Source organism: Myiozetetes cayanensis, unplaced genomic scaffold, assembly GCF_022539395.1.
Source record: "Myiozetetes cayanensis isolate MyiCay16 unplaced genomic scaffold, myiCay2020 scf1, whole genome shotgun sequence".
NCBI classification, from domain to species: domain Eukaryota; kingdom Metazoa; phylum Chordata; class Aves; order Passeriformes; family Tyrannidae; genus Myiozetetes; species Myiozetetes cayanensis.
The window spans coordinates 145,696,335-145,720,280 of NW_026086604.1; the positions used below are offsets into that span (position 1 = coordinate 145,696,335).

Here is a 23,946-nt window from a genome sequence, read left to right on the forward strand (position 1 = left end):
TGCTGTGATGAGCTCTCTGCTTGCCATCCCTTAGGCGGATGGTTTGCAAGGAGGGATTTCCCAAAAGCTCATAGTATTGACTCAGCCCTGCTTCCAGAATCCAAGGGAAATATCTGCTGAGGCACTTGGAAGCCCCACCCGGAATTGCTGAGGTCTGTGGGGACTTCCACATGTGCTTTGATCTCTCTGTCTGGAGCGCTTTGAAACAAAGATTTTGTGGAGAGCAAATAGTCAGCATTCCTGAAGACTTTCAGCTTCAGTTCTGCAGCAGCTCTCAGCAAGTCTTGCCTTTATGGTAATGGTTGTTAGAAGTGAAGACCCCAATCCAATGCAACTTTGGCACAGGGAGACATGGAGGTCATCCCTGGAGCTGCATGGGAGGTTTCCAGTACAGATAAATTCAAGGCAGAGGCTTTCTGGTTTGCAGACTCTCCTACCTGATGAGCAAAAGGATGCCCTACAGAAGGGGGGACAGGGCAGGAATACGGAGGAACTTGGATTCAACCAGCAAGTCTTGGCACTAAAACACAGGTTGTGGTGGGGAAGTTGTCTCTCTCCTGAGCGCTGTGCTCTTCCAGTCCTCGAGTGACTTTGAGTCTCTAGTTGCCCCATCCTTGACCAGTGAAATCACATCCACGTGAGGCTTTTCTCCAGTGACACAAACCTGCCTCGTGCTACTGCCAACATCTCCTTGGATGCTGTGTTGGGCAGAGCTCTTTGGACCGCTGTTGTAATGCTCTTGCTCAGCACACCCCGTGTTTGCCTACTCGGTTTAAAGTGTTACTAGTTCCTGAATGGAGAAACTATTTGCAGGAACTCAGTAGCTTCCCTGCTTTTGAGCAATGCAGCTTTTAAGAAGTGGCTGCTACAGATGTGATCAGATGTGCCACAGAAATTAAAACGCAATATGAATTTAACGGGAAGTAGCTGCTCCTAAATGGCTGCATCCATCTAGATATTCCTCATCTGGGTGTGGAGATCAACTTTTAATCTGTTTTATTTCATTGCAATGTATCCATGAGGCTGAATTGAAACAAAATATTATTCCAGGATAAACATTCTCACCTGTGGGTACTGAGGAGGAACAGGAGCCTGAACAGCTCTGCTAGACTGGCTCGGTGTGCACACAAGCTGCAAAGTGATTGCAGGCAGCAGTCGGCTGCTGCAGTTGTAAGAGGGAACCCATCGTGTGGAAAATCCCTTGCAGCTGATATGTCAGTCATACCTGAGGATCAGCCAGGAGGGAGGGATAACAGCACGTTTGCTTCCCAGCTGAAGGCTGTGTAGCTTGTAAAAAACATTAGTAAATCTGGAAACGAGCTGCTGGGAGTTACTGAGGAACTGCGGTGAGAGGTACAAGTGGTTTTAGTGTTGGAGAATAAGAAGTAAAAGCAGTTGAGAAAAACAGAAATGGAGCTGGTGCTCCTCATCTTGATCAGTGTCTTAAAAGCAGTATGATTAATCAAAATTCCTTGCAAAGCAGCATTTTATGGGGTGCTGGCATGAGGCCTGCTCTGAGTTAGCCAGGTCTGTCACAGGCGGCTCTGCAGGAGCTGTTTGCACCGAGGGTCATGTGAGGAGATGGGGAGTTTTTCAAAGTGATTCTGGAAACCCATTAGGCTAAAAGAAAAATGTATAAACCTGTGGTGGGTGTAAGTTCTCACTGTATTTTCCCCTTTAAATGTGCCTAAGCTGGGCTCCTCCACACCTCCATCATCCCCCACTCGCTCTCAGTGCTCGCCTGCATGTGCGGCTCTGGACAAGCCAAACCAGAAGCGTTCCTCCCTGACCCCTTCGGACAGATTTTGGGGTAGGGAGAGAAGTTCCCAGCCCACAGGGCTTGAGGTGCATTCAGGGTGCCCATGCAGCAGCAGAGGTTTCCATGCCAGGCTGCCTCCTCATCCTTTCCCTGCCTCCACTGCTGGCATTGTGCCGGTGATCCCAGGCGGGTTGCTTGGCCCTGGTGCCGGTGTCCTTGCACCCAGCACGGTTGTTGCTGGGCAGGATGGAAGGGTGTCAGGCACCTGGTCCTCTGGTTGGAAGCAATGGAGGATACCACATTTTCTCTTGATAGAGTTAAATAATGCGTTTTTTCTTCTCTTTTTTCCTTTTTTTTTTTTTTTTCCTTCTATATTCTTTCTTTCCTTCTGTTTTCATGGGGGTTGTGGTGCTTTTCTCCTTCAGGTATTTATGCATCCAGACAACCCTGCCCACTGGTGCCGGTCCTTATTTTGGCACAGCCCTGCTCCTTCCTTTGAGCTTGCCTTCACCAGGTTTGTTTTGTGATAAAACAAGCTCATCTTCACCCTGAAATAACCTTCAGGGCTGTGAGCTAACCAAGTTAAGAGCTCTGGTGTTTTTCTCTTGGTCCTTCAGAGATGCTCAAGTTCCTGGTGCTAAACAGCATCGACTGAAGCACCATCTGCCCGGGGTCATGGGCACCTGTGGGAATTGGTTGAAATACCCCTTTGCTTTTTTTTAAATAAATTGGTTTTTTGCGAATTGGAAGAAGCTCTAAACACTCATTTCCCTGTTTTGTTGCTTAAAAATTCAAAAATCCATTGCTTCAGAAGGGTGAAGAGGGCAGATAGAGGGCTGCAGCTAAAGGTGCAGGTGGTGGCAGAAAAGCAGTGAAATGCTGTGGGATCCTGGACTGTCGAGACTCATCACACCCCTGTGGCATCTTCTTGCCGTAGGGGAACACTTGATTTCATCTTAGTTAAACCCTCCTGGTGGGTTGGGATGGCAGTGGTGACACGCCCGGCATATTCTTATATTTGATAATGTGCTGTTTCACCTCTGGTAGAAATGGGATGCTTTTCATCTAGCCCCAACATATCTGTGCTCAGATGGTTGGTGATTAATGTGGGTTTTTTCCCCTAAATTCAGGGAAATCTCAGTAGAAGGGTGGAGCAGAGCAGGAAGCAGCAGCAGCAAATGCCATCTCTCCGTCATGGAGAAAGATCCTCCTGCTTCCCTATTAAAAAATTATCAATAATGAAATAATTTCTTTATACTCACCTCTGGTCAGAAGATCCTTGCCCATTTGGGGAGTCTCCTCATGTGTTTTCTGGGAGTATTTAAAGGATGCAGGACTCATTTTTTTTGTTCCATGCCTGGAAGTGTTCAAGGCCAGGCTGGATAGGGGCTCTGAGAAACGTGATCTATTGGAAGGTGTCCCTGCCCATGGCAGGGGGTTGGAGTGAGATGACCTTTAAGGTCCCTTCCAACCCAAACTATTCAGTGATTCAAGAAAATTGCATCCTCACTGGGAATGATGCTGTAATAGTGGGGAAAGTGATCCAGGCACTTTGGTTTTCTCTCAATTAAACCTTACAGCAGGTTTACCTGCTGGAATCAGGAGGAGTTAAAATGAAAATGGAAACGTTCAAATGAAGATAGCACACAGAGTCTGATAGTGATAGAAAACGTCTGCAAAACAGTAGGGATGGCAGACTGAAATCTCAGGCAGTCAGAAGGCAAATGAAAAGTAAAGATAAAGAGTTCCTCAGACGTGTTTACTTCAAAAAGAAAAAAAATTAAAATAAAATTATTGTGGAAGCAGATTGGTATCGATGCACACCCAAAAGATTTGGCAACTCAAAGAAAGAAGATGCTAAAAAAGGAAATTAAAATTCCTTATATTGTTTGAAAGGCAAGAGATTGCTGCCTTAGAAGAAGTGCCATTGGCATGTGTGGCATGTTCTGAAATTGCTTGGGAGAGTATATTGGATTGGGGTGGGGAAAGGAGGGAGAGACTAATTATATATAATCTTAAAATGAATTAGGTGATATAAATGTAATGAAAGCAAATCCTTTTCCTGGAGAGACTTTTCAGTTTGCATTTTGATATCCTAGGGCAATGGCATGTTGCTCTCTGACAGACAACCATTTGATTTGGAAATATGTGAATAATTGGGAAGTGAAACCTCTTTGAATTTGTTCCTTTCCCCTCTAGCGTTTGAAGGACTAATTATAGGAAGAGCTGCAGAATGCCCTGTGCGGGCACGGATGCAGCCAAGTTTCTACTTTGCTGGCTGCATGAGTCACTGTGCTGCATCCTGTGCTCTTTGATATGTGTCCTTGCTTCCAAAATTATATATTTATTTTATAGATGGAGAGATAAGTGTGTTTTACTGCGTGTCACTGAGCCCTTGCTAAAGATACCTCTGTGGAAGGGATGCACAGCAGCTCGGTGGAGGAGGCTGGGGATGGGCTGGGACGTGAGGGTGGCTGGGTTTGAGTAAACACACCGATGTGAAGAGTGAGCGGCTTGAAAGCTCGAGCATCTTGGCGAGGCTTGTGCTGCTGGCTCGACTGAGAGGCAGTGCCCTGTTTTAAGATGATTTTAAATGGGGTCTGAGGATCCTCCTGTCCACAGTTCTCTGCTCACCAGTAGCCAGGTGCTGACCCTGTGCTGGGCAGGAGAGACCATCTCCCATGCCCAGCGTGGCCACTGCCAGTCCTCCGGATGGCATGAGCAAAATCAGTGTGACAAACCCAAGCACCCCGAGGGGGAGAGAGGGTTAATCAGCCACATGATTGGTCTGAGGCACTTGATCCCATTTATCATCTCTGCCTGTGCTCAGTGCCAGGATGGTGGGTGTGCCAGGGGAGTTAGGGCCAGCGTTGAGGTGGGAGATATGGAAAGCGTGAATAAAAATACTTCTCAGTCTGGAAAAAGGCAGGATTTCACTATCTGGAAGAGCTTGCAGATCCTAGATAATTATACTGTACAAATGTGTGAATGTCTTAAAAATATATGAAGTCCTCTCCCAGTGAAGGTGACATGCATGATGGGAGCAAAACCTCCACTGGGTGGGTCTGTATGGGGAGAGTGGGGCACTTACAGCAAGATGATGTATATAAAGCCCCAAGCCTCTGTGTGAGAGCTGTAGTTCCCAAGCTGTGCTCAGCAGGCCAGTTACAGTGTCATATGTTAAGCTTTTGTTGTTTAGGTAACACGGAAAGTTTGGGATCTTCTGACGTAAGGCGAGTCAAATATTCCTGGTGGCTCGTTCCTGACCCGATGTATAACCTTGGGCTTGGAGCTGTGCCTCCTCCTCCGGCTCTCCCCACCTGTGATAACTGGGATAGCGACATTTGCTGCTGTTTGTAAAGCAGCGTTGGCATGGAGAGCTGCAGAGTAAAACGGGGATGCTTTACCGGGCCAGGATGTGGGATGCTCCGCTCGCTGTTCCGGCCCGGAGCCGATGCGCGAGGTTGCTTAAAACACGGTGCATCCTTTGTCTCACCATCTTTAGGCAATATGCTGTTTGGGAGGAGACTGGTGCAGAGAGGACCAGATGTATGTTAAGCCCTTGGGGCCATATTGAAATGCAAATGGAAATGAAATAGTGTATTTCTTCCAAGAGTGGTATAGAGATGAAAATGCCTCCTTGGTAAGACCGTGCATCGAAAGCGGATAACTGGGTGTCAGCCCTGACAATGCTTTGTCCTGTTGGGAAACCTACATGCAATGCAGTGTTGTATTTGGGGTTTTGAGGTCATTGTTACACAGATTATTTAAGCCTGGATGCATTTTTAGCTGGACTTTGTCTAACGAATAAACATAGCAGGGGCTGTTTTCCAGTCATCAGCTAAACGGCCAGATCAAGGGCTTGAGTCAGCGATTCTTGCAAAACATTACTGGCCGTCTTCAGAAATATTTCCTAACACTTTTTGCTTTTGAAAATGTAATCATGCATAAAGAGATGTACGTTAGTTTTGCTTCACAAATGATTCTGGTGCCTAGTCTCTGTGTGTGTGTGTGTGTGTGTGTGTGTGTGTGTGTCTTGGCTCTGCCTCTCGCTTGTGTGGTGCTCTGTTTCCTACAGGCATCCATGTATGCCTGAGATGGCAACCTAAAGAAGGGACTCGTCCTCTTCAAGGAATAAAAGAGATAAATGATCTCCTCCTGAAAAAAACAGGATTTATATTTTTGCCGTATTAGGGACGTGTGGCTTGTAGCAGCATAACTGACCTGCAGTCCCTAATTCCACTAGAAAAGCTGCTGCAAACAAAGGGCTCCAGCTCATGCTGCAAGGCTTGTAGGTCTGCCCTGGCTTTTAATTCAATCTGTAGAACTCCTTTCCAGTAGAAACACCAGTATTGTTCATATTTCATGGTGAGATGGCTAATCCCCATGCTAGAAATGTAATATATATACTTTGTATGGCAAGGAGGACAGTATGTTCATTCCTCCCTATGCTGAAGTCAAAGAGGGTTCTGAGATGCCAGCTTGGAACAAGCACTGTGGTGACTTCTCCTTCCTGCTTAGATTTTTCAAAACTGTGTAGTGACTTGTGGATACTTAATTTGAGACATTTTAAGCATTTTTTTTTGCCCACTCAAGAATGAGGCACCTTTTCAAGACAGCTTAGGCTGGCTATCCTGCATGAAAATATTTACTCCCTTTGGAGCTCTTGGCCCTTCCAGAATACAGCCGGGCAGGCACGTGGCTTCCTCTACTTCAGTGTAAAGGTCACTTATGATGCGTTGTTAATGAATAATTACTGCTGCATGCTTCTCTCTCTAAATGGCATGGCATCCTTGCTACATAAAACATTAAAAACTTGTTAAGATGGAAAATACCAATGAACAGAAAGCCTGTGCAAAATCTCTGCCTATTGGGAAATGGTTGCAAGGGGAGCAGGGAGGGTCTCTGGCAGGGAGGAGGCTTTGTGTCCTTCTCTCAGCAGCTGTTGGCTCCAAATGGCACTTCTGGGCTCGAGGCAGTTGTTCAGAGGGATTGGGTTCCTCAAATCCCAACATGAAAAGAAATGCAGTCTATCTCAACAGGTCAGATGGAAATCAAGAGCAGAGTCAAAGTTAATAACAAACTGTGTTTGGTTGGCCAGTAGTTGCTTGGGTCTGCCAATATTTGAATTATTTTTAAATTATGTTTTTAGATTGAAGGTATTTAGTATAGGAACTAGACAATGGCCAGACTGGGCCAGAACAAAAGCCTACCCAGCCCAGTGGCCTGAGTCCATCTTGTCCCAAAAGATGCCTGGGGAGGAATGGCAGAACAAGCAAGTGCATGTGGTTCTGTTTAAAACATTATGAGGAATCTTCTGAGAAGGGATTTCCCACATTTCAAGCTGTTTGTGTGAGGAACTGCCTCCTCCAGGTTTGCTTTGAACCTGAATCCCACCAGCTGTGATTATTTCACCTTTCATCACTGGTTGTTTACCAGTTTTTTCATCCTTCATCACTTGTTGTTTACCACTTGTTTCACCCTTCATCACTTGTTTTACTCTTCATCAGTTGTCTCACCCTTGCAAAGCAGGGGTCATCTTAGAGATGGAGGAGGTTGATCAGCAGTGTTAATCTCCAGCTGTTGTTCAGCGTGAGGAAGAGTGTGTGTCCTAGTACTCACCAGAGGTCCCAGGATAGCTGGAATTATAGGTTATGTTTTCCTTGGGTTATTGTATTAAAGGTAGTGAATCCTATACTAAAGTATTTATATTGAACAGCTTGAACTGTGACATGATACCCTGGGGAACTGTGTACAAGCAGTGGTGAGCTGACACTCTCCTGTACTCTTATCTTTGCTCCAACCTCAGAAAGAAAGATGTAAAGGTGGAGGGATTCCCATCTGCGCTGCTGCCTTGCCTGGGGCAGGTGTGTTCACCTGCTTGTTGGTGTGGAAGCAGGTAGATGGTCCTGCACGCTCCAAAAAGTTATCAGAAGCTTTGTTTGCTCTTCTCAGGTGGCTGCAACGCCTTACCAAAGTTCAGGACAATTGGCTGAAGAACACTGAGACTCATGTGTTTAAACCTAGTGGGCAGTGTAGTGGTTGTATTGCTCAACTGGCTGCTGTCACAGTGAAACTTTTCACATTGCCTTGGAACTTTGCCTTTTTTTTAGTGAATAATGGAATTTATTGGTGGTATGTCTTCCATTTCTGTTCCTGCTGATTAGCAGGAGTTGTACAGTAATGTCTCATACGGTACCTTCTTATTAGAGAGGTGGGAGTAGTTTGCACGCCTGTGTCCCCAAGTATATCTGAGCAGGGGGAGGCAGTGAGAAGAAGTGTTCAGGGCTGCAGTTTGCTCATCTCTGTGTAGCTGCCATACCTCTGTGTGTATGTTCCTGCAGGCACCTCTCTCATCTTACAACTCATGCACACAGAGCAAAACAAGTGATTATTGCATCTTGCTGATGAAGCTTTTGAGGAGAAAGGAAAGGGTTTGACTGCAGCCTAAAATGATCATGTTGCAGATTATGGAGGGAGTATTTGAAAGATTTTTTGCAAAGTGATTTAAACAAGGACAAGTTAATCCATGGTTGCCCTCTTGCTGAAATCTGGAGGAGAAGGAAGAAAAAAAAGAAGTAAAGTACTTTCAAGATTTTAAAAGGTTTGCTCTGTCAAGGTCCAAGGTCTGACTTGCTCTCTGGTATTAAAAAAGGTCTCTCCACTGAATGTTCAGGTTAATAGAGGGAGGAGTCACTTTCAGTCATTTATCGTTCATAACCGAGCCACTTTCCATCATGTACCAGCAGTCCTGGCTAACTGGGGAGGTCCCAGTTGACTGGAAGTCAGCAAATGTGACACTATGTCTAGAAAGGGCAAGAAGAAGGATCTGGGGGGGACCCACAGGCCTGTCAGCCTGATGTTGGTGCTGGGAAAGGACAGGGAGCTCATCAGTTTGAGTGCCATGATGTGACATGGACAACCAGAGGATCATATGCAACAGGCATGAGGTTATGAAAGGCAGGTCCTCTTTACTAACGTGATCTCCCTCTGTGACAAGGTGACCCACCTAGTGGCTGAGGGAAAGGATGGTGAGGGAAAGGCTGATGATGGGAAGTCAGAGGGGACTTGAGGCAGTTAATGGCTTTGTGGTGGAATCAGGGTGGCCACTGGCAGCAGGACAGGGCTGTGTCCACAGGTGGTAACATTCAACATGAAGAGAGTTGCCAGGTGTCAGACATCCTCCAGTCACCACAACAGTTGTGTAATTGAGGCTGAGAACCATATACTCTTGTTTTTTCTTTCAGAGACCTAGGTGTCTCCATTAGAGAATCATAGAATGGTTTGGGTTAGAAGAGACTGTTAAAGATCATCTTGTTCCAACCTCCCTGCCATGGGCAGGGACATCTTCCACTAGAGCAGGTTGCTCCAAGCCCCATCCAACCTGGTCTTGAACACTTCCAGGGATGGGGCATCCACAGCTTCTCTGGGCAACCTGTTGCAGTGCCTCACCACCCTCACAGCAAAGAATTTCTTCCTAATATCTAATCTAAGCTTGTCCTCTTTCAGTTTGAAAGCATTGCTCCTTGTCCTGTCACTGCAGGTCTTGGTAAGAAGCCTCTTTCCATCTTTCTTGTAAGCCTCCTTTGTACATTGAAAGACTGCAGCAAGATCTCCCTGGAGCCTTCTCTTGTCTTGGATTCTCATTGTACTTCCAGCGAGAAATCCCTTTAAATACTTGTGTTGTCCCTGAAAAGTGCCCCATCTCCTTATTCTCATATATCAGCATCTAAATAAAGTGGGAGCAGCATCAGAGATGGGGACTGTGGAGATTCCCACCTGTCTGAGGTTAGGGAATGTCTGGAAGTACTGTACTGAATCTTAGAATATTACTTTATGCTGTTTTACGTAATATTGGAGCCTGGTCACCATGGGAACGAGCGTCTAAATAGAAAGTCGAACTGGAAGGGAATGTACCCAGTTTCTGGGGTGGAGCTGTTGAGCTCATGTCATCCAGAAAGCTTGGACACGGATGGAAGGTAAGTTCCTCTCTCATTCCGTGTGCACACTGTGCTCCAAAGTGTTTCAGTCTTTCTACAGTGTGAGAAAACTGGGAAGGCGAAGACCTGTCTCAGAGCACACAGTTATTTTATTGCTTCCCACCTGTGAAACAGGCAGGATTTCAACTTTCTGGGACAGTCTGCTCAAAAACATTTGTATTTCAAAGTGGGATCCAGATGCTGGTGAGTGCATATAATCAAAATGGAATCTAATAAGTGGCTTTATTTTCCCCCACCCCCTCTATATAATATCTCTTCAGCACCTCTTTTATGACTTGTCTTTAGAGAATCACTACAGTTATCCAGCAATTTCTTCTGTGCCTTTCATTATTGTAACAGAAACAATCACTGGAAATTGCATGATGGTATTGCGTTGTGCTACATTCCTTCCTCAGGTCATTTGACAGGAGCTTTTGTCAATAGACCCAAAGGAGAAAGGTACATTTCTGTAAACATGAGACAAGTCCTAGATGTGCTGTAGCAACCTGGGAGAAAATTCCATTGTGAAAGGGGCTCTTAAAATTGCTCATGTGGAATTTACCATTAAGAGCATAAAGACTGGAGAAATGGACCTGCGATTCAGCTGGCAACTTGTTTCTCATCCTTGAAGAATTTTAGGAATGTCTTTACTTCCTTTTGGAGGAGTTTGTGATTGCAAGGGCTAGAAAGTTGCTTTTCTTCCTTCCTCCCTTGTCCTTCGGGCTGGGTTCTGCTGCCTTCTCATGCTTTCAGTGAAGCTTGTTAACTCTCGAAATACCAGTGTACACTGGGAAAGAGCCTTTTAAGAGTCAGTGATTTCTTTTGCAAACCTTGAATGATCTGAAGGTCTAGAGTGTAATGCAAAAGATGTCCCTTGCTTCAAGGAATTATCAGATATTTTCACATGTGGGTTGAACGGAGGAACCTCTGCTTGGGATGTTGTAATGCATACTTGTCCTTCATCAGTGGAACTCTGGCTATAGATTGTGATCGTGCTTCTTTGTGCACTGTAGTTGGATCATACTCTTACCCTTGAGCTAAAATGCACCAGGGTGTCAAGGCATCAGTGATTCCTCACGTGCTGGGGAAGGCAGGTTGGACTGGCAGCTCAAATCTGCATGTTTTGTTCTCTGGAACATGGAGAGATACAGGGATTTTGTCATCCTGTATTTTGTATAATACATGAATGGTCTTTGCTCAAAAAGGCTCGAATCCCCATCAATACAGTGAGCTCTGGAGCGTGCTGCAGGGAGCCACGGGCTTTGCTGTAACTCAGGGCTCTTTGCAAAGGGCTGGGCAAGCATCCTCTGTGTGGGCCCACACCATTTCTTGTTACTGAGGCCCTTGGTTCCTCTGAAGCAGAAGTTTGGTTTTCTCAGGTGAATAAAGAAGAGACCCCAGTTGGCATCAGCCAACAACCATCCATCATCACACTGGAACTGAGGTTTGAACTTCGACACCTATAAGATTTTCTCTCTTTGTCACTGCCTCCCCTTCAACTGGCTGGCAAGGAGAAGCTGTGGTGTAGCAGAAAGGCAATCTCAGAATACTGATCTCTAGGTAGAGAGAATCTTCTTCTGCTGACAGCACTAACAAATTAATTCTTCCCAGAGTTTCCCACTTGCTCATGTAATCTGCTGATTAAGTGAGTCATCTCTATGGTGTATTTGAATTCTGGTCAATGATGGAGTTTAAAACAGTGATTTTGAACCTGTTCCACAGTGTAGAGTAGTTGTGCTTTTTTATTTGTTTTCTTTCTCCGTCCTGCTGAGAAAACTGCCCCACTTCGAGCTTTGATTATTCAAGTGGAAGAGGGTGACAGGAACACAAACAAGCATCATTTAATTCTTGGGGGCACGCTTTCCTGATGCTTGACCTTTTGGACTTCCCACATCTTCTTGTCCATTTACATGCATTACAGTTTTTCCAATTACCAGTGAATTAAATTTGGAATTGTGGTATTTGGAAATGTCAAGCAGAATCAATAGAAAAGCACTTGGGGCCCAATCTTAGTAGACTCAGCACATTTTAAAGCATATTTGAAATGTCCCTGCTGATAAATCTCGGAGGGCTATGTGTAGATTATGAATTGAGGTGCTGCTGTTTGGGTACTGAAGCTCTCTGTGGCTTGCCAGGTGTGCTGTGCTGTACTAGACACACATCACCGTCTCCCTGGAGAAGACCTTAAAAATCAGGAGCTCGGAAAAAGCATTTCTGCTGGTGACAGCAGCATAAGATGATGAGGATGGTAGGATGGAACAGGTGCACATGAAAGAGCTGGGAAAGGCATCACCAAGTGGTTATCACTGTTCCTTAAACCTCTGCACTCCACAAGGAGATGCTCCCATATCCTCATCCCTTTGCTTGGAAGGAAGCTTCTGCCTGGAAGGTCTGCTTTGAAAGCTTTTCAAAACTTCTCTGTGTGTGGGGAAAATATTTATGAACATACGTGATTTGACTTCCTCCTCCTGTGCTCTTTGGAGACCTCATGCAGGCTCCTCAGGAGAAAGGGAGAGAACAAATGGCTGTGTTTTAAATGTCATTTCAGAATTTGCCGCATATTTTGCTCAGTGATTGGTGGCATCTGGTCAAAATCTGCCCTCCATTTGATTTTCAGGAATGTAGTTGGAAATATCTTAATCTTGCAATTAAACTCTAATGTTTCCTGTCACTGAGGCTGCAAAGTTTGGCGGCTGAGACAACCTTCTCGGTAGCTTATTTGCACAGTGCTCAGCCCACGAGGGGCCATTTTTCATGCCAGAGAGTAGTCATTGCTGTTACAAGCCAAATAAATGGTCTGCTTAATGCTTTTATAAATGCACACCTCACATTTTAGGGGAAAAAATAAAAAAAGAATCTCAGTAACTATATGCTTGTTTGAAAACTCATGGTCTGGGGAGAAAACACCACCTCTCCTTTATGGAAATCCTGTATGGAACAATGCATTTATGCATTTTTTTTGGTGTGGTGGTGCAAAGGAAGCCTGGAGGTGTCTCCTAATGAGCAAGGTGGATGGGGGAGAGGTTGGCATTTGCCTGCTACGCTCCTTTCAGAGGTCCTACGTGAAGTGTCATCCTTGGGGATGGTCACACGTGGACAGGCAGCAGCTCAGAATCTGTGGAAATCTGGATGGGTGATGTGCAGCTTTACACGTTCTCCTCCACCCCACGCCGTGTGCAGGCAGGTGGGCAGCAGCAGTGCCCTTTTTGGATCTGCAACTTCGTGTCAAGGCTGACTTGGTTTTGTTTTCGTTCTCTTGGGTTAGTGGAGGAGTGTGTATCTGTGTAAAAAAAAAAAAGAAAAAAAAAGAAAAAGAAATTAGGCCTTTTTTGTGTGTTATTACTAATCCGGTTTGAGCTCTGCTGTCCAAATTGCCTCATTTGTGACCCAAAGTGCATTTAAACATGAACTGCAAAAGCACCACAGCATTAAATGTTTTTGATTGATCTCCCTGATGGTTTTATTAAAGAACTAAAACCTTTTTTTGGGGAGACAGATACAGTTAGCAATGTGAAGGGAGAAATGTAATTACATTTTGGCTTTGTCCTTAACTGAAATGATACAAAATAGGATTTTTCTAATGGATAACTAAAATAATCTCTTCTTTAAATAAAATATAGAAATGACCATCTGAGTTCAAGTCAAAAATGCTCTGCTTCCAAAAATTGATTAACTGCTGGCAGTGTTTCTGTCCTGCTGCACACCAGGCCAGCCGGTGACCTGGCCAAATCTCCTTGGATCTCTCTGCCTGGCCAGAGGAATGATTTACTAAACCTTTTCCTGAGTGATCCTCCCCTTTGGGCCAAGAGATTAATCTCATCAGCGCCATGTGCATGTATGTGTGTGTGTACACTCAGTATTCCACTAAATCGAAGATTGCTCTTGTCTCACTCGGCTCCATCTTCCCTCTACAGGAATCTGCAGGGTTTCATGGACTTGTGAGAAGCTGGAATGCTGCATGTCCTTCTCTGGGTCCTTCTATCTGCCTTCTTCTATCTACCCTATTTGACTTAACAAGGAAATTATTCAGAAGAATTAAATCTTTATTGCATCCTTTCCCTGAGATGGTAGTAATGACTTCTTAAACATACTATTTATATTTTACGAAACAGGTTTTTGCTGTCAGTTTAGGGGATATTCTAATAAAGATCTAATTCTTTTGAATAATTTCCTTGTTATCTTTTACTGACTTAAACCCAAGTTAAAAAAGATATATATGGGGGGGGGGCATTGCTACACAGATGTCCGTGGAAGCTGTGAAGTGTGAGTCATGGTGTGAATATAGAAGCCCTGAGTTGTCATCCCTGGTGAGCAAGGAGGATGTATTTCTTAATATTAAAGTTCCTTTTTTAATTTTAAAAGAAAATGACTTAAAGCCTCCTGTCCTTTTGAGGCTGGTTGTCAATGGCATCATTGCAGGTTACCATGGCAATATATGCTGAGATAATAGATTAACAGCCATTGATTGACTCGAAAACTTGGAGCTCTTTTACTGTGGGATAAGACAAATCTATTGACAGAAAACAAAATTCCAAGTAATATCTTCCCTTGGTGTTACACCTTTGCTGTTCCTGGTGCTGCCTGGGCCCAGTTTTACCTGATCTGGCTTAAGAACCAAAACATTCTGCAATAATTGATGCTTCTAATTAGCCAGGGCAGTGCCTACCCTGGCATTCAGCCAGTTGGAAGGGGTATTTGACCATTCTATGCCTGGCTATTGAGTTCCCCAAAGGTGGGGTGAAGTTTTGGCTTGAGAAAAGGGCTCTGCAGGGTCATGGGGGCTTATTTCAATTCCATGGGGCTCCATCATTTCAAGGCTTTTTTGTGAAGGAACAGGGAATACACGCAACAAGTCCTCAAATCCTCATGTGCAGTTATGTACTTCACCACAGATGTCATCACTGGCCTGATGCTTTGCCTAAAAACGTATTTAGACCCTGTTATTGAAGTACAGCAGGAATGAAATCACCCAGCCTGGGGAATAAGTGCTGGAGCAACACTTGGTAATCATATATTCATTTTGTAGAGATGCAACTGGGTGGTCTCTCCAGAGCAACATTTTCCAAACATTCCCAGTTACAAGCCTTCATCTGGCTTGGTTTTGGGATCTGAAATGCTAGCAATAACTGTTTGAAATTCTTGAATTTGCAGCGCTGCACATAATTTCTGGGCAGGTGTCTGGGAGGAGGAGAGTGGGGGCAGCAGGCCCTCTCTCCCTGCCTTTCCCTCCCCACCAGTGCCTCCCAGTGTGCTCCACATATGCTTAGATTGTGGTCCCCCCATTAAAGGGTGTGCCAGAATGCAGCTGTGGGTTTGGAGGTGGCTGGTTCAGCATCCCTGCAGCACTGAGGGATGGGGAGGGGCGGGTGTGAGCTGGCACTGAAGTGGCTCATCTCAGCAGATGCTGCCCTGCAAGGTGAGCACCCAGCAGCCTCTCATTTCCCAGCTCTGTGCTCATCTGTGGTTTGAGGGGTAGCTCTTGAAAACAAACCCAAACCTCAAACAAAGGGCCCGACTTTCATAATCACACGTGCAAGAATGCATCCGCAGTTGCTTAATTGCTGCATGCAATTACCCTCCAAATTAGAGGGCAATTACCCCAATTCAGTGTACAATCTCTGTCATTTTGCATTATAAAATTACATGTACAAATAGCTATATAGGGACATAACGAAGTGTTTGCAAATAGCTTCAGTTGCATACACAGTTTCATATATAAAGCCCCGTGGTTTTGACAGTCAGGCAAACAGACTGTCTGGTAAATCACTCAGTGTTTATGCAGACTATTTTGACACATCCCATCTTTTCATATATACTTTCATTTTAGGTTTTCAGAAGGGGACAGGCAGAGATAAAGAGCTGAGATTTATAGCAGCCTTCAGCCTTGGGGAAGATATTCCCCATGTATCTCATTATGAGTTAGGAGCACAGCAACTGCTAACACCTAGACCTGGAGTTGCTACACTGGATCTTGGCCATAATTTAGAAGCTGTTGGATAATGATACAGCCTCAGTGATCTGTCAGCGACTCCAAATTAGGAGAGCAGAGTTTAGTCTCAGATCAGCAGCAAGGTCCCATGCATCAGCAGGCTGAAGTCCTCCAGTTCAAGAGGACCCCTTTTTAATGAGCTCCCTCTGTGCCTTGCAACTCCCAAGTAGAGGCGAGAGGTCCTCCTGTGTCGCATGGTGCTTCAACTGCTCTTCCCATCATTATGTGCCTCAGATAGGTGCTGGGGGTCTTGCTTGGCAAAAACCTAGTGATGCTTCAGTCATTTGGTACAGAAAACTTACCCAAGGGAATCAGAGTTATGATAGTTCCTCAGGACTGAGGTCAAAAAGTTGATTTCCACCCCAAAAATGGGTGATGGTGGGTAGCCTCCCTCTGCCTTCATGATGTATGGGAGTTATTTGGGCTTGGTATTTTGTGCAAAGGTACTTCTGTGCAGCTTTTGTTTGAGAAGCCACACTGCGTCATCCCCTAAGCGCTGGGTGGATGCAGTGGGATGCCAGAAACCCATCTGCTCCTGCAAAGCCTGATGCTTCCTTAGACTTTGATTTCAAACAGGACTTCAGGCTTTATTTCTTAAATGACTATTTGTGGATCGTGGTATTAAAATGTTGGTCAGTTTTGCCTGGTTGCTGGCACGAGACTCTTTTCCTGGAGAGGACTGGGGCTGATAGTGGGCTACACTGCTGGGCATGCTGTGCTTCTGCCACATGTCTGTGCTCCTGCCCCACAGCCATGCTCCTGGTTTGCCTGCTCAGCCTTTCTGCAAAGTGCTGCCAGTGCACTGGTTCTGCCCCCAGCAGTTTCTGCAGGCAGTCACCCAGCTCTGGTGGAACCATCTCCCCTGCAAAATGGCAAATGGATGGAAGGAGCCAGCAGATCCCACCTCTGACTGTACCTGTTGCCTGTACCTAATGAGAGCCCCTTCTCCCATTGGTAGGAAACAGCTTTTTTTCCAAATTTTACATTGTGGCTGGCAGCATAGGGTTAGGCAGGAGGGGAATAGGGACCCAATGAATTAAACCTGGTTCCGACAGCGATCTTCAAACACTTGCTTAGCAAATGTTTTATACCTCATTGTGCCCAAGTCCTGTTGACTTTCTGCCAAAAGCTAAGCATTTCCCTGGGATGTTTATTTTCCATCCCCTGTGAGCAGGATGTTATCAGGCAGTGCCACTGAATGAAGGAGCTGAGGAGCTTTCATACATACCAAGGCTGCTGTGAGGGAGGTGACAAGAGCATTGCGAGGAGGGGAGAGCAGGTCTGGGAGGACATAGCCCCTTCAGTCCATGCCAAGCTGTGGTTTGTGACTGCACTGAAAGCCTTTTGTTTCAGGAAACGTTCTTTTGCCCAAAATTAATCGTGTCCCTCCCCTCAGATACTCAGGCTTGGTACAACACTTCTCTTGAGCCAGATTGTGCTGAAATGAGAAGCAGGACATGGTTGATCTCTGCCTATTATGGCACAGTTTGGGCTGGGAGGGACCTTTAGAGGACATCTAGTTCAACCCATCTGCAGTGATCAGGGACATCTTCAATTACATCAGGTTGCTCAGAGCCCTGTCCAACCTGAAAATGAACGTTTCCAAGGATGAGGCATCTACCATCAATCTGAGCAACCTGTTCCAGTGTTTTATCACCCTCACAGTAAAAAATTTCTCTTGTATCTAATCCAAATTGACTCTCTTTTAGTTTAAAACCGTTACCCAATGTCCAGCTCAGCATTTCCTACAGACCTATAGTGGCTTTGGGGGTATCCATTGCCCAAGGGGGAAGAGGAGACAGGAAAGACCACATGGCTCCCTGGAGATCTGGGAGCAAAGCTCAGATTTCATTCTTGTAGTCACCACCACCCCACCTTTCTCCCTCAAAGGGACAAAACCCTGTTTCGATTCCCCCTCCCTCTGCTGAGTTGAGGGTTTTAACGCAGCAAGGGCAGAACAGGCAGTTAGCTGCAAACTTTGGTCTCTGCGTGATCCATTACAGAGCAAGGTGTGAGTGTTTCTTGATGAGCTAAAGCAGCAGGTAAATTAATACCCAGACCTGGAGCCGTGCCCCTTCCTGCTGAGACCATCTTGGGCACAAACAGAAGGGTTTCTTGCAGTCTTGAGCACCCAGCGGGGTGAGGATCCTACCAAATGGCTTTTAAAAAGATCTGAAAGCAGGTAACAAACATGCAGGTTTTTAAAGTGTCTTCTTAATGCAAGCATCCTTAAGAGCTGTTTTAAAGAAAGCATACATATATTTAGTCATCCAAAACTTTATGCATGCTTTTATTCAACTCATCTAAACTTTGACAGCGGGGGGAAAACTGGGAAAGGCCTTTTTCCTGGCACGGTTGCTGTTTGCAGAGTTGGGTTTGCATGTTTGCAAGCAGCTCTTAGTCTTCAGCTGAAACTTGTTCCAGAAAAGACAACTGTCTTGGGGGAAGGGAGTCTGGGCTCAGCACAGGATTTAGCAGCCTCAGTTTGCTGGTCCCAGAGCCGATGCAGCTCCTGCTTCATATCTTTTCAACATCCCCTTTTCAAAGCGCAGTGGAAATATCAAATCTCACTGCAGCTATGTGCATTGCATTGGCTGACATTGCAGGTGGAGAAAACAGAGGCTACACAGCATTTCTTGAGGTTACAGATGGAGGTGGCTGACCCAGGATTAGATTTTGGGGCTGATTTCCAGTAAAATGGTTCATTAAACCTTCCAGCTTTCTGGGTGATGGAGTTAGGGAGGGAGAGGAAATTTCCATCTTGATCAAAAGCGGTATTCAGTTTGGGGTGATGGAAATGATATTACAAAATGTATTTCCAGGAGTGGAGCAGAAGGTGATAGTGAGTATTAGCTATCAGCTGAAAACCATGTGAAGTATTACAGTAAAGGTGCATTTTATAGTGAGGGTGGGGAAACACTGGCACAGCTTGTCCAGAGAGATGGTGGGTGCCCCATCCTTAGAAGCATTCACAGCCAGGCTGGATGGATCTTTGAGCAACCTGGTCTAGTTGGAGATTTCCCTGCTCATTGCAAGGAGGTTGGACTACATGACTTTTAAGGGTCTATTCCAACCCACAACATTCTATGATTCCATGAAGCCAAGATATTTATTCTTTTCTTTACAAATATATCTCCCTTCCCTCCTCCCCCACCAAGAAAAAAGCTCCTTCGCTTTCCTGCTGATTTAACCGGTATTTAGCAAAAATGCTTAATCTGCCCTAACAAAGCATGGTGTAAGTATCAAGAGAACAAATATCAAGGCTTTAACAAGGAGTGTCAATATTGACACTGTTCTGTGTTGAGGGATATTGGTAGGTTGTTTTCATTATAGTAAGCAACTTGTCAGAGGAAAACTCTGATGGAGCTTTGCAAGCGCTGATAAAGCCTGCAGGTGCTATTGAAATTGAGCTCTTGTTTGTGTGTGCTTTGAATATAATTTCCAGTTTCAAAAGTCAGTTTTATGACATTCTCATACCCCTACTCCCTTGCAGTCTCTCCCACGATGCAGATTAAACATTCTTTCCCCCCCCAAAAAAAGAGTTATTGAAGGACTGAACACCTCTTCAGACTGCAAAGTCATCTTCCTAGTGTGATGAGTTTGCTCCGTACCATGGAAATTACCCATCGCTGAGTCCAGGTTTTGGGACTGGGAGCAGACTGGATGCATCAGCCCTGGTTTGTGCAGAAACTGTGGTTTCTTCTGCAGCCTTCTGGCTGTTCCATTTCTACTCCGTGCCAGGTCACCTGCATTCCTTTCTTGGTGCCTGTGGGGCAGTTGGAGGTTGATTCCCTAAAGCAGATCAGGCTACACTGAATAGCTTGAATAAAATCTCTTTCTCAAGCACTATCTCTAAAGGGTTCTCCATGCACTGCCCAACTGGAGGTGAATCCTGCTTGGAGACTGGACAGCTTGAGGAGCTGCAGGCTGTGGAAGGGCAGGTCAGACTCCCCACAGAATCCTGCTCGCTTGGAACAGCCCCTTTCTGCTCAGTATCTTATGAAGACTGAATTGCATCCGCTTGTTGAGACCTCTCAGAAGGGGCCTGGTTTGCCATGTTGAACAGGAATCATATGAACAGGCTGGGTTGCATATGGATCATCCAGATATGGTCCTAATTGCCTTAATCTCAACATTTAAGGTTGCATGACCTTTGGAGATGATAGTCATGAAAGGACTGAAAAATTTTCCAGCCAGAAATGTAGTTCTACGGTTTACAGAGGTCTGGCTATTCTAAGAGCAGAGCACTTTCATTTCAGCCTCCTGTGGGATCTATTTGTGTTTTCTACCCAGTTGTCAACACATTTTATTGGGATACCTGCATTTTCCATGACTACAATCCATCAAAATAATGGCTGGGTCTGACCTTGCCTTAGGTTGGGTAATCCCAAGGAGAGATGGCTGCAGGGCATTTCAGGATTTACGGAACCATGAGCTTCATGGTACAAGGCTCATGGTGCCTCTTCTCTTTGTCTACTTACAAACTGTGTTTGTTTCATTCTTCATTTTGTTTTAAACTAGTCCTCAAAATGCCAAAAAGAAGAATATTTCCAAATGAAGAAAGGATTTCTAAGGTTTAGGACAAAACAGGTCACCTGCAGATATCAGTGTTCCCTTGCATGACTCTGTTTTTAATGGATGTGTCTGCAATTGTGTTTCAGTTCTGCCCCGTGGTGTCTATGGGGGAATTTTTTCACTTGGGGTAATAAGAATCCGTGGTCCTTTGGTACAAAGCTCTAAAGGAGAAAAGACTCACAGACTCCTTTGTTTGTGATGGCCATTTGGGGTGGCCAGAGTTGTTTGGGGAACAGAGTTGCTTTTGCTGAAGGTCCAGCACGGGTAGAGAGGCACCACGAGCTGTGTCAACTGCAGCTAAAAACATGGAATTTATCATATGGAGACTTACTCAAAAGAGCCTGAACTCAGACCTAAGTGAGGAATGGTCTGGTCCTCCTCTGCAGGATGAATGTTATCTGTTCTGTTATGTCCTGCTCATGTAAGCAACTATTTATTTTTACATGGTATTTTCCAAAATAGTGGTGAGGAATGAGAGTGACTCCACTGTGTGACAAGCCAACAGGCATCAAGTAGCACCCTGGGAGTTTTCCTAAACAGGGTTTCTCTGACTAGAGAATACTGGGCATAGGTTGCATGTGCACCCCCTTTTTAAGGTCTTGTAGTTGACACACTGGCCAGAAGAGATCTGGGGAGGTCTCAGCTGGGCTCTTGACTTCACCATGAGCTCCTGTTGTGAGCTTAGGCGAACCTGGCCTCTCCATTCCCCACCTCACACCAGGGAAGAAGAATAATCTCGACACTGTGCTCACTGACAAACTCTTTAGCTCCCAGGGAATCAAATGTATGCGTCCCCTAAACCGGAGCCATGCAGAGATATGATTCCCGGTATCTATTTCTGATTTTATCTGAACGCTCTTGGGGTTTGAATTTTTCTTCAGGGCCAGGCCATGGGGAGGCTGAGACGAGGGAGTGCATCTACTACAATGCCAACTGGGAGTTGGAGAAGACCAACCAGAGCGGCGTGGAGCGCTGCGAGGGGGAGAAGGACAAGCGGCTCCACTGCTACGCCTCCTGGAGAAACAACTCGGGCTCCATCGAGCTGGTGAAGAAAGGCTGCTGGTTAGATGACTTCAACTGCTATGACAGGTAATGGCCTAACTGGTTTATCTAAATACAGGTTTAATTGTTCCTCTAAATGTAAAGGCTCATCATTTGTGCATTGAGGAAAAGAAAGCAAGTCCAAGTCCGTTGACCCATTCATCCCCTCTAATTACTTCTGTTGCTAATGTAGCTCTCAGAATTGTCACTTACCTGCTTTGACTTTCTAAATAGAAGCTGCAAAAGGCACTTTTAGGGGTTTTGTGTTTTGTTTGGGTTCCTTTTTTTCCTTAGGAAAGCTTTGATAATTCTGGCATGCATTGAAAAACCTGTCCTGTACCATCAAGTGAAGAGCAATGTGTTCTTCCAAGAGCATTTGGCGATATAAAGGAAAACTTGGAATCATTTGGATCTGTCTAGAAAAGCACAGATATCTGGGGGTGGTTAGGGGTTGAGGTATTCTGGTGTTTGTGATGCTGCAAAAAGTTTGCTCTTTGGCTGAACTGGAAGGACAGGCTGGGAGACAGAGTGAGGCAGGAAAAGCAACATGTGAGTTTCTGTGCCGCTGCCTGTAGCGAGCTGAAAAGGAGTGAGGTTTTGTAGGACGAAGGCTCCAGCCTCATTACATAGCTGGGGAAATTAACTAGTCTTTTCTCATTTCCCTTGATGCAATTCTACAGAGGGGAAAAGAATTACAGCTAAAGAAAACAGCCCTCTGAAGTTTCGCCGTTGAAAAGGACAGTGTTCAGTAGCTCTAGGCTCAGTGTTTCTCTTAAAAAAACCCCCAATGACCACCCAACTAAGCCAAGCCCAATGCTTTTAATAAGGATTAGCAACATAAAATTCAAGGACTTCCCTTGATTTAACACCAGTGTAGGCTGAGCTCACGTTTGTGAAATTCCCAGTTATGCATCTTTGTAGCTTCTCATTTCAAAAGTTTTAGGGCATGGGGTCCTGTGCTGTGGGGTTGAGCTGGGACTAGGTTTGTCCCATGGCTAGAGAGTTTTCTCCCTTCGGTGCTGTACACTTTCCCTGCTTTTGTGCCCATTGTCTTAGCTTATCTCGACTGTGAGTTTTTCCTCATCTTCAATTCTATTATTAGCTCTGGGGTTACTTTCTCACCACACCTACTCCCTTGCCAATTGAGTAGCCAAGCTCTATATATAGTTAAATTTTTATTCTTTCCCAATAAATCAATCCTCCTTGGCCCATTAGTCATCCTAATGCTGATCCTTCTGAGAACAGAAGGTCACTGTATTTTCCTACTTCCAGGCAGAAGTGTTTACTGTAAACAGATTTCTCCTTTCAGTGCCTGCTCTCGTATCCAGTGACACTTGTATTGTCACTGAGTGTCTCTGCAGGGATGTAGTGGTTCTTAAACTTTGTCATAATGTGTTGCTCTGTCACAATGGTAAAAAGTTTCCAGGGCTCCTCACCAGCCTTTTGCAGCCCTGGAATTGAGCATCCGGTATCCCATAGCCTTCAAAGCCACAAGTTCCAGGGCAAAGCTAAATGATCTTCTGAGAATTAACAAAGTGTCGAAAGCAACATTTGAAATAAAGGTTAGCTTTAATTAAATAAAGGAATAAAGGCTCTTTAAATGCAGTCCTTTTTATTTTTTCCCTTCCCTTGAGTGCCCTTGGCAGACATTGATGCATCCCAGTGGGGCAAAAATGGCTAAAAAGATGATTTTTTGATCAGTGGTTCTGTGCTGATGCCCTGTTTGTTTCTGTCTTTGGCACCTTTGGATGCTGAGCTCCTGGAAGCAGCCCTGGGAGATGAACCTGTGCCCATATCTCCCTGGCTGCAGGGCATGGTCCTGTTCTGCTGGCTGCTGGTGCTCTCAGAGCACAGGCAGCACGTGCCGAGCACTGCCTCCTTGTCGCTGGAAGGTGGAAAAATTTAAGAGTGCAAGAGTTGGGACGTCGAGGGTGACGGCTCCTTACTCTGTTCTTTATCTTAAGGAAACAAGAACGTGGCACATGTACATTTAAGGTTATGGGAAAAAGGTAGTGTTTAAAAATCGACTTGTGTGCTCTGGTTTATTTACACAGCCCCGCCGGGGAGGTCATGTACACGTTCCCTCGGACGTGAGCACGTGAAACACTCAGAAACGTGCCCTCACTGCCACAGAAAAATGTGTCATTCTCTCCCACTGTCTCATTTGTAATATTTGCTAAGTGTAACATGTCGTACGTACCTGGGTGGCTTCCCTGAGCCCGCACCAACTCAAAGACAGGGATAATGAATTGCAGATGTGGAGCAGACTGTTTTCACTCATTAGCTTGATTTCTTAACTAACAGATTTAGCAAAGGATGTGTTTTCTATTGAAGACTCCAACACTGATGCTGTTAAATCCAAAGGGCTTGTTATCTGATTTCACGAAAAAGCATCTGGAAACATGTTTAACTTGTTGAAACATCTTTGTTCATTTGAATAAGTCAAATGGCTGCTTTTTTGCTTTGAAGCAAAAAATAAAAGGCTGAAAAACAAACTAAGTGCTTTCCATCTGAGACCTCGCAGGAGACAGTTTGGCTATAGCCAATTTTTTTCCCCAAAAAGGAATAAAGCACCGAAAACTACTCAGTGTTAAGCCTGAAGA

General features: G+C 45.1%; 1 protein-coding gene across 2 annotated transcripts in view; it reads left to right on the forward strand.

Annotated features, from left to right (window-relative positions):
• The window catches only part of ACVR2B (activin A receptor type 2B), a 108,172-nt gene that overhangs the window by 58,442 nt on the left and 25,784 nt on the right, over positions 1 to 23,946 (forward strand). For both annotated transcript variants that reach the window (XM_050311465.1, XM_050311473.1), the window contains one exon: positions 21,184 to 21,391. In XM_050311465.1, the coding sequence (XP_050167422.1) occupies positions 21,184 to 21,391 (208 nt within the window). The remainder of the gene's footprint in view (positions 1 to 21,183; positions 21,392 to 23,946) is intronic.